Source organism: Lissotriton helveticus, chromosome 3_1 (assembly GCF_964261635.1).
Source record: "Lissotriton helveticus chromosome 3_1, aLisHel1.1, whole genome shotgun sequence".
Classification (NCBI taxonomy): domain Eukaryota; kingdom Metazoa; phylum Chordata; class Amphibia; order Caudata; family Salamandridae; genus Lissotriton; species Lissotriton helveticus.
This window is the reverse complement of record NC_136061.1, coordinates 117,976,856-117,991,104: the sequence shown is the minus strand read 5'-3', so window position 1 is coordinate 117,991,104 and position 14,249 is coordinate 117,976,856. Positions and strand designations below refer to the sequence as shown.

At 44.6% G+C, this 14,249-nt stretch overlaps 1 protein-coding gene across 1 annotated transcript in view; it reads right to left on the bottom strand.

Moving 5' to 3' along the window:
* Window positions 1-2,016: 2,016 nt before the first annotated feature.
* Window positions 2,017-14,249, bottom strand: part of LOC144822165 (tricarboxylate transport protein, mitochondrial-like) — a 224,103-nt gene continuing 211,870 nt past the window's right edge. Inside the window, exons 8-9 of the mRNA XM_078679338.1 lie at window positions 13,465-13,538; window positions 2,017-4,547 (exon numbers count right to left, since the gene is read on the bottom strand). Coding sequence (XP_078535464.1) covers window positions 4,433-4,547; window positions 13,465-13,538 — 189 coding nt within the window. The 3' untranslated portion in view covers window positions 2,017-4,432. The remainder of the gene's footprint in view (window positions 4,548-13,464; window positions 13,539-14,249) is intronic.

Below are 14,249 nucleotides of genomic sequence, written 5' to 3'. Positions count from 1 at the left end.
TTAGGTCAATAGTGATAAGGTATCGATCAAAATCTCGCCCTTCCAGTGCCACTGCACATGTTGCACTACTGGTAACTTTGTCCCCTGCCTTTCTGTCCCTCAGTGGGGTTTCTAAGCGTGCCTACCCTAGAGTGCCGTGCCATGCTAGGAGGGGGAGGGGTGTAGTGGAGGGTGGGGCTGTGCAAATAAACACAAGCCCAGTGTTTCAGCTATCCTGCGTTGCCAAGAGACATTCTTGTTTCCCCAAAGCACTTTGCTAGACAGCCTGGAACATGAAGCCGGCGGCCCGGTGGGTATCTCAGGACAGGCGCGAGGCTGTGCCCGGCCTTCAAGGAGTGCACGTGGGGCACAGATGGGCCAGGTGCAGCCCCCAACAATGGGATGAGGGGAAACTCCGTTCCTACGCACAGTGCACAGTTAAAGTCCCCACGGTTTCTACATTCCAATTTTAAAGCGTCAATCATTTCAATTAAACAAATAAAACTTTACTCAAAATGGTAAATCAAACAGAGTTTTTGGTCCTCTTAGAAGGTGGGGGCCCTGGGTGATTGTCCACTTTGTCATGCCTTAAACCGTCACTGATTTCAAAATGTGGAAGAGGATGGAACAATGAAGAAGATTAAGAAAGTGTAGAGGGAGTCATTGAGAGAGAAACAACACGTGGAAGGGCACTAATGAGAGAGGCATGTGAACCGAGACGCTTGGGAGAGACAGAAACGGAACGAGACAGATAACCTCTCCACACGGTCCACGTGGCTAAGGGTCCTTTCCAATGTAATATTCGGCAGAAGCAGGCCCATTTGTGACTTTGGAGTTCTCTGCTTATTTAACCTCCTGCCTTCCTCCACCATTGGAGCCACGCTGCTACTGTAAATGGTTTCAAGACCTAGCCTGCCTATGTGCACAGCTGGGGCACGGCTGCCACCGGAGCGACCATTTCCAGGGGAAGCTTAGACTAAATTGTATCTTTTAACTTGCAGCAGCCCTTCCTGGCTGGGAGCGGGAAGGATGAATCCCCCGCCTTCGCCTCTACACACAGGCTAAGACTGTGGTGTGGTAAATTAATCACCAAGTCCGAAGCAGGAGCAGATCAGAGGTAATTTTCACGGCACTTAAAGCTTTAAAGTGGGGGAGGGGTCACCCTCACCTGGGAAAACAAGAAGTAGTTACATTACCAGAAATACAAGCCCGCGAGTGGTGCGCGCGCACCACAGCGAGCGATCTGTTTTCAATTATCAAGCTAGTGTCTGGGCACGATAATTGAAAACAGATCTGGCCTGTGCGGGTAACGGACACCAATCAGCCGTGTGAGGAGCAAAGGCGGGACATGCACCCGCCTTTGCCCAATTGCATGCTGTCTTTATTTGAAAGACGCACACAAAGCCCATTAGCATGTAAGAAAGAAAAAACACACACACGAGCGTGTAGTGAGCTTGGGCAGCTTTCTGAAGCCCCTAGGCTCGACCCAAAAAGCCAGATTCAGGCAGGAATGACCTGCCACTGTACATAATAATCTCCTTTTCACTTCTTGAACTCCACAAGAAGCTGAAGATATGTTTTTTTGAGTAGTTGCCATAGGTTTGGCTAGACTCACACCGGCTCGGCCTCTGTATATCCTCCCAGGTGATAGTGTGCTCAACAAATCTACACAGCGTAACAAATTGATCATTTATTAATAGTATTTAACCAATTATTTCTGAACTGCAATTTTGTGGGTGGTGGACTATATGCCACATGCATTTTCTTCAAAGAATATTTAGTTGATTGTGCGGGGCTACGAAGGATAAGCTAAATATTCCTCTGATAAATCCGTTTACCTAATATAAATCAAATTGTTTTGGCTTTATGGGAGCTCTGACAACTCACTTCAGGACTGTGACCGGTCTATCCTATACCTTAACAATCCAGTTTCCTAAATGTTGAATGTGGTGAGGTTTTAAGCACTGAGGTGCTACGGTGTGTGCAAAGCGAATAAGTAAAGGTGACAGCAGTAATAAAAATGCATGTACAATGAGAAAAACACATTTGTGGGGGGATTTTTTATTTGTTTTAACAAATGGCACTTTTAAAACATACATTTCAAATTATGCACCATCTATTTTCCATCCTCCCCAATCAAAACAGTAAACATTCTAAAATGTATATAAAAGTATAGGCACATACAAATGAACGATAAATGAGTGATAAAAAGGCACAAGTGCTTACTTATTTAACCCAACAAGCACATGAGATGAAAAGATAGCGCTTGTGAACTTGCCATGGCTCAGGTCACTCCATGAGCTCAGGGAACGACGGTGGCATGAACAGAGGCTAGTACAGAGTTGCTCATGATTGCAGCACATATGATGAGATCAATACACCTGTCCTGTTACATACAACAGGATCTCTCTGGTCATACAAACCATTGTATCACAAAGCCTTCCTTCATATGTAGGGATGATTGTGTGAGGAAACATACATTATATGCCCAATATAGTTGTCCAGTTTGTAGCCTTTTCTTGGTTTACCGCTGCTCTAATGAGAAGCATTTTGGGTGCTAGAGTATTAACATCCACTTAATTGTCGACTTAAATTGTGTAAGTTACGTCAGCTTAAAAAAGTAGTTAAAAGGAGCAGTTCAGTCACTTTCCTCTGAACCTACCGGTCTTAATTTGAATTGTAACTTAAGGTGAGGAGATCAATGTTTACAGTAGGTATCCACAAAACATGCTTCCCTCAAGATAAGCCTTCAACCTTCCATTTCTCACCCATGAATCAAGTAAATTGCCATACTCATCACTGTGGAAATGCAAGAAAGTATGAAAAGCCATAGGAGGGTTCCAAATGATGAACAGCAACTCAGCAAGCAACTCGAAGGTTTGCAACTTTTTCAATGTCCACAATATTGTTGAAAGTATTACAAAGCTAAGAAATATCTTAACCGTACAGGCACAGCGACCGTTCTCTGTTTAATACATTAGAAGAACATCCAATTAGAAGGATAGCGTCCCACTAACATGCCCTTCGATTCAACAGAAGAGTATTTGGATATAGCCAAAGAATAGCGAGTTCATAACTACACACCAGGAGAGCTCTTTTCACACCATACTGTGCCACTACTTAAATTGGAAGAGCTTGTTTGCTTTACATAGACCTTCATTTGCTGCATAGAGTGCAGGGGAGGTAGTACTAAGACATGTTTAAACTAACCAGACTCAAAAATGAACAAGAAAAAGGCTTTTGGCAATGATGTTCAACTCTCAAGGTGAACCGGAGTAGCCAGAAAAAACAATTAAGAACAAAAAGCAAAGATTTAAATAACATCATTCAAAATTTTACAGCATAACAAACAAGCAGAAGTAAACATTCTGGTACAAAGATCATGTCAATACCCTAGGATTTAAAAAGGCAACTTCTACGTAACTGTGAACTGGATTCATTAATAGCAAAAATAACGTCCACTGGTTCATCGTTATGCACTATTTTTCTGGGTAATTATTCTTGTTTCATACAATTTTGGAAAACTATTAAGAGCATTCTATAGGCTTCGTTTATTAATTTTGCTGCTTTTTTGTGTCTGAAGACAGTATTTTAAGCACAATATTTTCACTAGAAACAGAAACTAGTGAAGCATTTGCATTGTCAACAATAAATGTATCTTTGGGAATTGAACAGAAATCGGTTAAATAGAATGGGCGGTAGTGTTTTCGTTGAGACCTGTTGCTAAGACGTGTGTCTATTCTGGTGGAAACAAGTACGAGAGAGGAACACGGTCATCACCGAGCCAGATAACAAGCTGGTCTTCTATCATTTACCTCACATGGTTCTAAAGGGAAAAACAGGTCACCGGGGGTACAAATTGCTACACTCAATAAGCGAAGGAAGGTCTGGTGCACAGTCTTTGTAAACCCATTATGGGGTTAGGAGAAGCTTCTTTGCACGTTTTGGAGACAGCCACTTTAATTTCATGCCCCTTCCCGCCTAAAAAAAGGTGGCATTAAAACATATAGCATAGTCTACCCCTGGAACTGCTAGGCAAGCAAAAAATAGACATTAAACTAAAAATACTTTATGTGAGCATTGACCAGAAAGGCACACCGTCGCGGGATAAGCTGCCACTTTTTGCTTCATGCAAGTCTTTTGAGTTGCTGCATAAAAAAAAAAAAGACATTTGGCAAAAGGCAAAAAGAAAATATTTCCACCATGACATTGTCAGAGTTGTTTCTTGGCAAGCTTCAGCACTACGGGTCTTCGTCGGATTCGTGGAAGTGAATGAGCATGTTTGAACTCCAATGTGTGCCTCCACAGTAACTCGAGAAACAAATAAGTTCCAATTTCTGTAATAGTCCCATAAAGATCAGGTTGTGGTTGACTCTTCATGAATTGGTTTAGATAGTGCTGCAGATCTATCGGCCCCAAACAACACTGGTAGCTTAGTCCTAAGTGGTCAGTTTCAATTGGTTGCCCAGTACCTGTTAAGAACTTTGACCACTTCTTCATAAATAACAAACACAATTGCTACATCCAGGCAGACTCGACCAAGTCGTGGCACAGTCCCTTTGTAGAACCTGTTTAAAGGGGAAAATGAAAAACAACGTGTTACACTGTCAGCAGCACTTATTTCTTAACCTTTATTTAATGTTTGCGAATCCATTTTTTGGGAGAGGAAAAGTACACAAATAAATTATTAGCTAAAGTTGTGACAGTTGAACAACTAGTCAAAACTGCAGCAAATATGATTATATTTACACAATTCATACCCTTATGGTATTTTTGCATATATAAGTTTAGAGGACTTAACTGAAGCTTTGTATACAGATTGGAAATCCCAACCCACAGGTTAAGTTACTTGGGTACGGTATGTCCTACTGTGCTATGATTGGTATATAAACAGAGGGTGGATAGTTCCAGTGAGCATGCCAAAACTAAGTATAGCAGGGACAGGGAGAATATACATGAATCCTGAGCATCCGAGCTCCACTCACTGCGAGCATTCTGCAAATGCCTTCTGCCCAGTCCTCTTACAACCCGTGACAAGCTTGCCTTAAGATGCCTTGAGTTGAGAGGCCACAAAGAGAGAATCTGATAACGAGGATATTTTTTTGTCCAGCTTATAAATTCCTAGAAGGAAACGGCGTATTCTGATTTGACGGATGCTGAGGCTAACACAATACGTGGAGGTGCTAAGGATATTGAGATTAGATACTTGTGAAAATATTGTATGCAATCTGGCAATCCGTAGCACCTGCTGTATAAGGAGAAAGGCCACCTGCAGGTTGGCCGCACAAGAATCATTTTAGGAATTGCTCATCAGGCAGTAACGGAGACTTGTATTAAAGAGGACGAGCATTTTGGTACGTACATATTTACGTCTAACTCAGTTTACTAATGCATTTTTATTGTGTCAGTGATATCAGCGGTTTTATCTTTTATGGTTTAAATTAACGGAAACAAAGATATGGCTGATGATAACAGAGTAAACATTACGAAAAACAATATTCGTAGTACTGTTGAAGCCACTAACTTTCTTGCCACCTATGTATGGAAAAACGACATACTTAGGAAACAGTAGTAGGGGTGATACGACAGGCCAGTCTGGAATCAGGTTAAAAGGTTTCTGAATACCACCCACATTGATTTGTAATCTCACCTCTGGCCTTTGAATTAGAATACTTACACAAGCAGTCATCATGTGGGTGACCCAGGTGGCTGTTTACAGGTGACAAATGAAACGCCCAGAAAGTCAAGACTACTGAAATGAGCTGTCCGTAATATCTTGAACAGACCAAATTACTATCTATAGTAACGAGACTATGTATTGAGGGCTTCAACAGCCTCCTCACACGTCTTTGGTAGACAACTGGCGACCTTGCTGTATTTCACGTGAAATCTAAAAGTTCTTTGTACATCAAAATCGTACAAGTTTTCTTACGTTGCAAACATAGGAAATGTTGAATGCGTAGGAAACAACATTTACGAATGTAAATGGATTTTAGATACAAATCTTCACAGACATCCATCATAGCATATGCACCTGCTCAGCTAGATACATCCTAGAAGTACTCTCTCTGCTCAATGGACTGACCTTGATAACTTACAAGAGGTCTCTGCTCCTTCAGACATTGCTCTGCTTTGCCCACAATAGCCTTTATCAACAAGTCACTAAAACCCCATATACTGTGACACACTGTCCTCCCATACCTTTATTTTCCATTGACCAAACTGAACCCATTAAATATCATCCTATTGTAGACTTTCCCGAGAACTCTAACATCTCTTAAAAGGGTGTCAAAGAAGCATGACGTCAAGATGCATTCTTGAAGATGACAATCTAGCTTCCACCCACACTCTCACCAAAAACCCAATTTTACTCAAAACAGAATACTATAGCTCCCTCACGTTTCTCGTAATTCTAGATCGTAGCGTTTCAGACAGTGGTTTATTTATTATGAGTGATTTACATATTTGCAAAGAGCAACCCAAATGCCCTAAAGGGTGTCCTGGTGCTGACGACTAACCACTAAAAGAAAGAATCCAATTGAGCCAGAATTTATTTTAAAAACGTTCAACTCCAGTTGGTTTCTGTAGAATTGTTGATCTAAGCTCATACAAATGGGGTGTGGCAGAATATTACAGAGTTTGGAAGATGTGGTGATGCGTTCGAGTTGTTGGGCCTGCGCACGAGGCACGCCGGAAACGGAAGTCGGCCATTTTTAGATGCCGCAAAGAGAAAAGTGAAAGCAGACGTTTCCCGGCGCTCGGGAAGAATAAAGTACATAGCAATTAAACCAACAACGTATCCGAGTCTTAAGTCATAAGAGCGGACCGCTATTAAGTGGCGACGAGGGTGCTGGACGCCGCAACCGCCCTTACAGCGGTGCGCACACAGAGCCCACGGAGACAGCACCTATTTCGGACCCGAGCGTGGCAGAGGAGCGTGAGAGGCCACGAGGCAAGGGAACATTCGCCAATATCCCCAAGTGAGGAGCAGCAAAGGAGGCTTTTCTCGACGGGAGCGCCTGCTGCAACTGTGCAGGGAAGAGTGCTGCCTACAACCAGATGTTACCGGAGAAACCACAGGGACCCCCAGAGGCATGAAGAAAGGGGAAGAGGGCTAGAAGATCAGCCCAGAGCCAGGCACAGATCAGCAGCGTGCAGTCTTGCCTCTAGATATCCACACGGTGCCAAAACACAGAGGGTGCAGAGGCCCCCCCACACAGTGAGTAAAAGGTGGCAGCTAGGCACTTGAGGACCTTTGGGCCCACCGGGGAAGATCATAGCGGTCTATCCACACCCCTTACAGAGCACAGCCCTGGAGCTCCAAGGTGCATCCCGTGACAGGGACGGGAGCCCTACACACACGCAGGCAAGCGGGTCAGAAGAGAGGCAAGCCCTAGGGAGTCCACAAGGAGTTGCCACACAGCAAGCCCCAGTCCAACGCGAAGCAGGAAAAATGTGGGAGCAGTCGTCGTCCCTCACCAACCTAGTCCCGTTCTTACCCAAGCAGGGAGAGACGGTAATGCCGTGGGAAGACTGGAAGCAGTACTTCCTTAACTACTTGTCCGCTCTAGCGGAAGAGGGAGAAGGGGAATTCTCCAGCTCGAGGAGGAAGAAAATACTGCTGCACAACCTAGGTCCAGAGGGCATCAGAGTATACAGCAATTTAGTGAAGAAGACCAGACTCCCGAACGACACAGATGAGTTCTAACACGCACTGGAGGACCTGGACTCCCACTATCGACCAGTAGTGTGCGTAGCTTTAGACAGATGCAATTTCTTCCAAAGAAAACAAGGCAGTGAAGAATGGATAGATGAATACATAGCGGCGCTGCAGAAGTTAGCGGTGACATGCAAATTCGGCACACTGCATGATGAACTCATCAGAGATCAGATCATAATGCACACCGCCAATACAGCGATCCAAGAGAAACTGTGGGTAAACGGAGACGCCCCTCTCAAACAAGTCGTGGCACTCGTGAAGAAGGCGGAACTGTCGAAGAAGTGCGCCGAATCCGCTAAAAGAGAGAGCGTCAATAAAACCCCAGTGTGCAAAGTAACAGACAAGAACAGACACGAAGTGACCCAGCAACCTACGCCGCCAAATGCTAGGCATCAGAAGAAATACCCCCAGAGACCCACAACGACCCAAAGACCGCAGGGAGAAGGGAAAAACCACTGCTACAGATGCGGCAGCCAATCACACGCAGGCAGTGACAAAGGATGTCCGGCGTTCAGGGCAAAATGCTCCTTCTGCGGAATAATGGGGCACTATGAAAATATGTGCAGGCGCAAGCTCAAGAGGACGGAAGTGACGTACGTCACCCGGGAGTGGGACGGAGACGAAGAAACACCAGAAGGAGAAGATGAAGATGAAGATGGATCCAGGAAGCCGGCGTTACAAATGGAAATCGGAGGAGTAAAGATCAACATAGTGGTAGACTCTGGCTTCCCGTACACCATAATCCAGCGAACCGTATGGGAGAGAGACTTCGAATCTAAAGTAGGCACGGACTTACTCCCAACTGACAAACACCCAGTCACGTACACCGGTGAACCCATACCCATGGTGGGTTATCGTTTCCTCAAGTTTGAGTTCAAAAGAAGATCAGCAGAAAGAAAACTGCATGTCGCAGAAAAAGGACCCTCGGTCTTAGGATGGATGGATCAAGGAGCCCTAGGAATCCAGCTCAACCCCGTCATGATCGACCAAGTGTTGATGACGGATACAGTACAGGCATACGAAAAAGACGCATGGTAGAAAGAATACCCTGAGTTCTTCAAAGGGATGATCGGGCGGATGACGAAATTCACACACAAAATATGTCAAGGAGGGAGCACAACCAGTGAGCCACAAGGTTCGCAACATTCTCTTCAGGAGCAGGGAAGCCGTGCAGGAAGAACTCCAACACCTGGAAAGAAACGGAGTCATAGAGGCCATTGAAAGAGCAGAATGGCTCGCACCGTTAGTGGTTGCACAGAAACCCAATGGGAAAGTACGTTTGTGTGTGAATTTGAGGAAACTCAACAAGAACATCATGGTAGACAAGTTTCCGCTACCCCGGATAAACGAAATGCTCGCCAAAACAAAGGGAGTAAAGTGGTTCTCCACAGTGGACCTCACATCAGCATACCACCAAATCGCCCTGCATCCCTCATGCAACCACCTAACGTCGTTCATCACACCTTTCGGCTGTTACAAATTCCTTAGGATGCCGTTTGGTTTGGCGTCCGCCGCCGCGGTATTCCAAAAACTCAAGCACAAGTTATTCCAAAAAGTAGAGGGTGTGCAATACTTCCAGGACAACATTCTCGTCATGGGCAAGGCGAAAAGGGACCATGATGCCAAACTACATACGTTCTTGACCATACTTGCCCAAAATGGTCTCACTGCGGAATGGTAGAAATGCAACTTTGGCGTTGGATCTGTGACATACTTAGGCCACGAGATCAGCGGAAAAGGGATAGAGCCGAAACGAGCCAATGTAGCAGCTATCAAGGAAGCACCTACACCAAAGAAGGAGGAAGATGTCCGCTCATTCTTAGGCATGGCGGAGGTTTACAGCAAATTCATCCCTCACTTTGCGTCTAAAACGCACCACTTGATGCAACTCTTGAAGGAAAAGAACACCTTCAAATGGGCAAAGGAGGAGCAAACAGAGTTTGATCTTCTAAAACAGGACATCTGTGCGGCCATCCCGCTTAAAGGATTTGACCAAGCGGCTCTATCCATACTGACCACTGATGCAAAGGACTAGGAGCGGTGTTAATGCAGAGATCTCAGGAAGGAGAAGTCACCACGGTCAGTTTTGCCTTTAGGTCCTTAGCACCCAACGAGGAGAAATTTAGCATGATCGAAAAAGAGATGCTGGCTGCAGTCTGGGCCATGGAACGGTTCAGGCAGTTCTTGTGGGGCTCGAGTTTCCTACTCCGCACGGACCACAAACCGCTGGTGAGAGTCCTGACCTCTAGCGGGCATGCACATGCGACTCCTCGTATAGCAAAGATGACCCTAAGACTACTCGATTATGTCTATGAAGTGGAGTATATTCCCAGGGCAAAAAACAAAGTGGCTGATTTCTTGAGCCGGGCGGCCGCAATGGAACCTGCCACGGATCAGGAGCCTGCAGAGTGGAAAGACTACATGGTGGCACTCACGCAATACCATGAAGGAGTGATCAGTATGCAGGAATGGGAGGAAGCGTACACCAGGGATGAAACGCTAAAACAGTGAAGACCTATGTGACGCAAGGGTGGCCCGACAAGAAGCACCTAGACAGCCAGTTGAGGAAATTCTGGGAAGTCAGGGAAGAATTATCCATCGGAGACAATCCAGTATTTCTACTCAGAGGGGACAAAGTGGTACCTCCACAACCCTTGGTAGATCATCTCCTGGCCATCCTACATGAGGGACATCTTGGAATAATGAAGACTAAAGCCAGGGCGAAGCAAGCGTACTGGTGGCCTGCCATGGATTACCAAGTAGAAAAACACGTCAGGATGTGCGAAAGTTGTAGCCGGGCAGACAAGGCACAAGTCCTACTACGCCCGCCACTAGGAAGGTTCACCTGCCCGTCCAGTCCTTGGCAAATGCTATCCGTGGACATCTTGGGTCCCATACTGGACACAAATGGTGATCCAAAGTACGTGATTGTCTTGGTGGACAGGTACACCAAGTGGCCGGAAGTAGACATATGTGAGGTGGCCGACACAGAAGCCGCGCTTTCCTTCCTCACCTTCACATTCCTGAGAGAAGGGATCCCAAAGGTAATTAGCTGTGACAATGGACCGTAGTTCGTTTCGGCAAAATGAAATGCCTTTATGGACCGCAACGGAATAGAAGTAAAACACACTCCGGTATACCATCCAGCGGGAAACGGACTAGCAGAGAGGTTCAACAGGGTAATTATGGGCTCGGTGCAAGCAGCAATTAGTGCGGGACAAGACTGGGAGAAGGAACTGCAAAGGATGCTATGGGCATATCGCATTACCCCAGCCAACACTGGATATAGCCCATTTAAAATACTCAGGGGACGAGACCCCCTTCTCGAAGGACAATCTAGCATGGAAACAATTGATTGTGCAAAGCAAATGGTCCCCGGCAGCTGTGCGACGCAACATGGACAAGGCACAAGCCCTATACACTGAATACTACAACAAACGTCGTAGCGTCAAGGAAGTGACCATAGAAAGGGGCGAGTGGGTGAGAGTGAAACAGGCAGTGCTGAAGAAGAAGGGAGACAGCAAATTTAGCCCTCTTCTGCAAGTAGTGGAACCTTATGCTAGGCCAGCCTTACTTAGCGACGGAAAGGTATGGTCGCAAGATAGGATGGCAAGATGCAACAGAGTCATGAAGTGGGAAGACCCAGGAGATTGGAGCTCACCCATCCCGGAAGGAAGTAAGGAACCCGAAATGGCACGAGAGTTGGGGAGGACTGGGAAAGGAATCACCAGCCTCGATCGGAATGACGAAGAGCTGTACACTTCAGAGGACTGTGATGGTGCGGAATCAACTATCCAATCCACGCCTAGCAGTCCAGGTACCGAAGGGATGGAGAGTGGATGGCGAATAAAGACGAAGGTTGGAGCAGGCCCACCGGCTCATGAGCCACGAGCGGAAGGTAGCCGAGGCAAGCACGTACCAGGTTGGGCAGGCTGATCAAGGTGCCAAAGAAATTTGAGGACTATGATATGGAAATCAAGTAAGACTGTTTAGCACTTGTACTGTAAGACAATTAGGGGAAGCCTATGTCCACTCTATCAGATTTCTATTGTTTCCACACTTTTGTGTAATGTCTAGGAGGGGGAGGTTAGTGGTGATGCATTCTAGTTGTTGGGCATGCGCCCGAGGCACGCCAGAAACGGAAGTCGGCCATTTTGAGATGCCGCAAAGAGAAAAGTGAAAGCAGACGTTTCCCGGTACTCGGAAAGAATAAAGTACATAGCAATTAAACCAACAAGTCTTTATTCATAAGAGCAGACTGCTATATAAGAGACTACAGAAAAGAGAGCTCTAAATAATGTAGGTCAAATTAGAGGTAGATATTTTCAGAAGAAACTTTGCAGATAATTTGAGGGTTCTATAGGAATAGACCATGAAACTCTATAGCATAAGTACTTATGGCCAAGAATAGCACTCGTTCAATTACACATTGTGAGCTCTGTATTGGTTGCATGTTGGAAGGCAAACAATGATACTTTGGATAGGTGGTGGAACACTTTGGAGCACTTTAGAAGACACAGAAAAGTCAGGCTGCTATATTTTGAAGAAGCTGAGGATGAGGAATTACTGTAATCATACCAAACTGCTATCACAGCTTACATAATCATTCTGCAGTGTTTTAGATGATGGGGGTGGGAGGGAGAAATATTCTTAAGACTTTTTTAAGAACATATAGCAAGTGGCGAAATCTACAGAACTGGGAACAATTCACAGCCCATTAAAAAACCCCACAGATTTCTAATAATTCTGCTTCCTTCACTGAGACCAGCATATAAACACAGAGGCTGCTGATCTTGAGTCCAAGTGGTGTATGGGTTCTCCAGGATCATCACCTTGGCCTTATCCACATGTGCTATTTCTTCCATCCAGGCAGACATGTACGGGAATGAAAAATCTCATCTTCCTCACTGATACTAAGACGCAATATGTTTTGTGCATTCCCTGGATAATAATAAATGTACAGCTACACGACAATATCAGAGGACCATATAGGCCAGATACCAAATAAACATGGTGGGACTCAAGGCAAGACTTGCAGTAACCCACAAATAACAAGTATGAATGAACTTTGATCTATCAGTTACAAACAATATGAGTAATTTTAGAGCATAATTTTAATACTCAATGCACATCTATCTATAATATGAAGGCCAAAATTGTATTGCCCATAATGTCAATGGTGGGTAGAGAGCAAGCTGATTCAAGGCAGCTTTTGTCCCTCATCAAAGAGTAGGTAGGTCTTTCAGCATCTTAATGTGTGTTGGACTAAACCCTAATTTGATAGTCTAAAAGCTTTGACACCTCAAGAGACCCCAAGCAGTTCTTGATTAATAGCCTTTTCCAAGATGTTTGGACCCACAAGTAATAAAGATATTGTTGACAAGTCAATTAGTACTGCCAGGTCGTCAAATCAAAACCTCAGTGGTGACACTAGAACAACTCAAGGAACATTTGCTTTACGAAAATACTCTCAATAATTATGTAAACTAATACAGATGCTGGAAATTAAGGTAAGAGTTAGAACTTACCTTACCCGCAAGAATTCCCTAACAATCATAAATGCTGTGAACTCTGACATATTTCTTAGAGTTTAGTTCATCTGATGTTTTCTATGACCTGTGTACCTCAATAGCAACTCACTGCAGCCAGTAGCACAAGGCCACTTTATGAGACTTGAAAATATCGACAATTGCTATACGAATAATTAGTGAATGACCGACAGTTAACTCAAGAACAGGAACACAGGAACAAGAAATAGTACTCACGCTACGACCCCTTCGTTGCGGAAGATCTGATATGCACAATCCATGGTGTTTTTATACTTCTGAGCTTCCAGGCCCTAAAATTGATTTTATAAATTAGTTAATGAGCTAAACAAAAACATGGTAGCAGGTTTCGTTGGTAGAGTTGGGATCACGAAGTGAAACGTACGGATATAACTTTTGTACCTTACAATTTAACAAACACTCATCAAAAATAATTTTTTAATGATGTATTAAGGAATCATAGAGCATAGAATTTGCAAAGTAATATCGAATTCTTAAATCATTTTAAAAGATAGTCAAACTCTATTACACAAACTACCGGCTGCTTACGACCACTGAATCAACTGAAGGACAACAGATTGAGACAACTCTTTGCATCCACTTGCTCATTAGTGCCTTCACGGTCTGCAAGTGTGTGGTGCACTTCCATGTTTCCACAAAAACACATATGCAGTGCATGTGAAGCAAGAAGTATCATGTGCAACCTATCATAGAGGAATAAGTAAGTCTGTAACAGATGCTGCATTCACTACACACAGCCTTATCAATGCAGGGCTGGAGTGGAGCTCAAGAGGACTCAGCAAAATTATATGGGGCGGATGCATTCCTCACCACAGGCGCTATAGAGAAGACTGGTAACTGGTATCCAGCAAGTATTCAGTGGTCCAGCCCAAGCCGTATCCCAAGCTACATACCCAACCTGGGCTTTCTTCCACGGGTGGCAAGGGATAGTAATGATGTGTGTATATTGAAAACAATCCAATCTTATTTATGGAGAGCTTAAG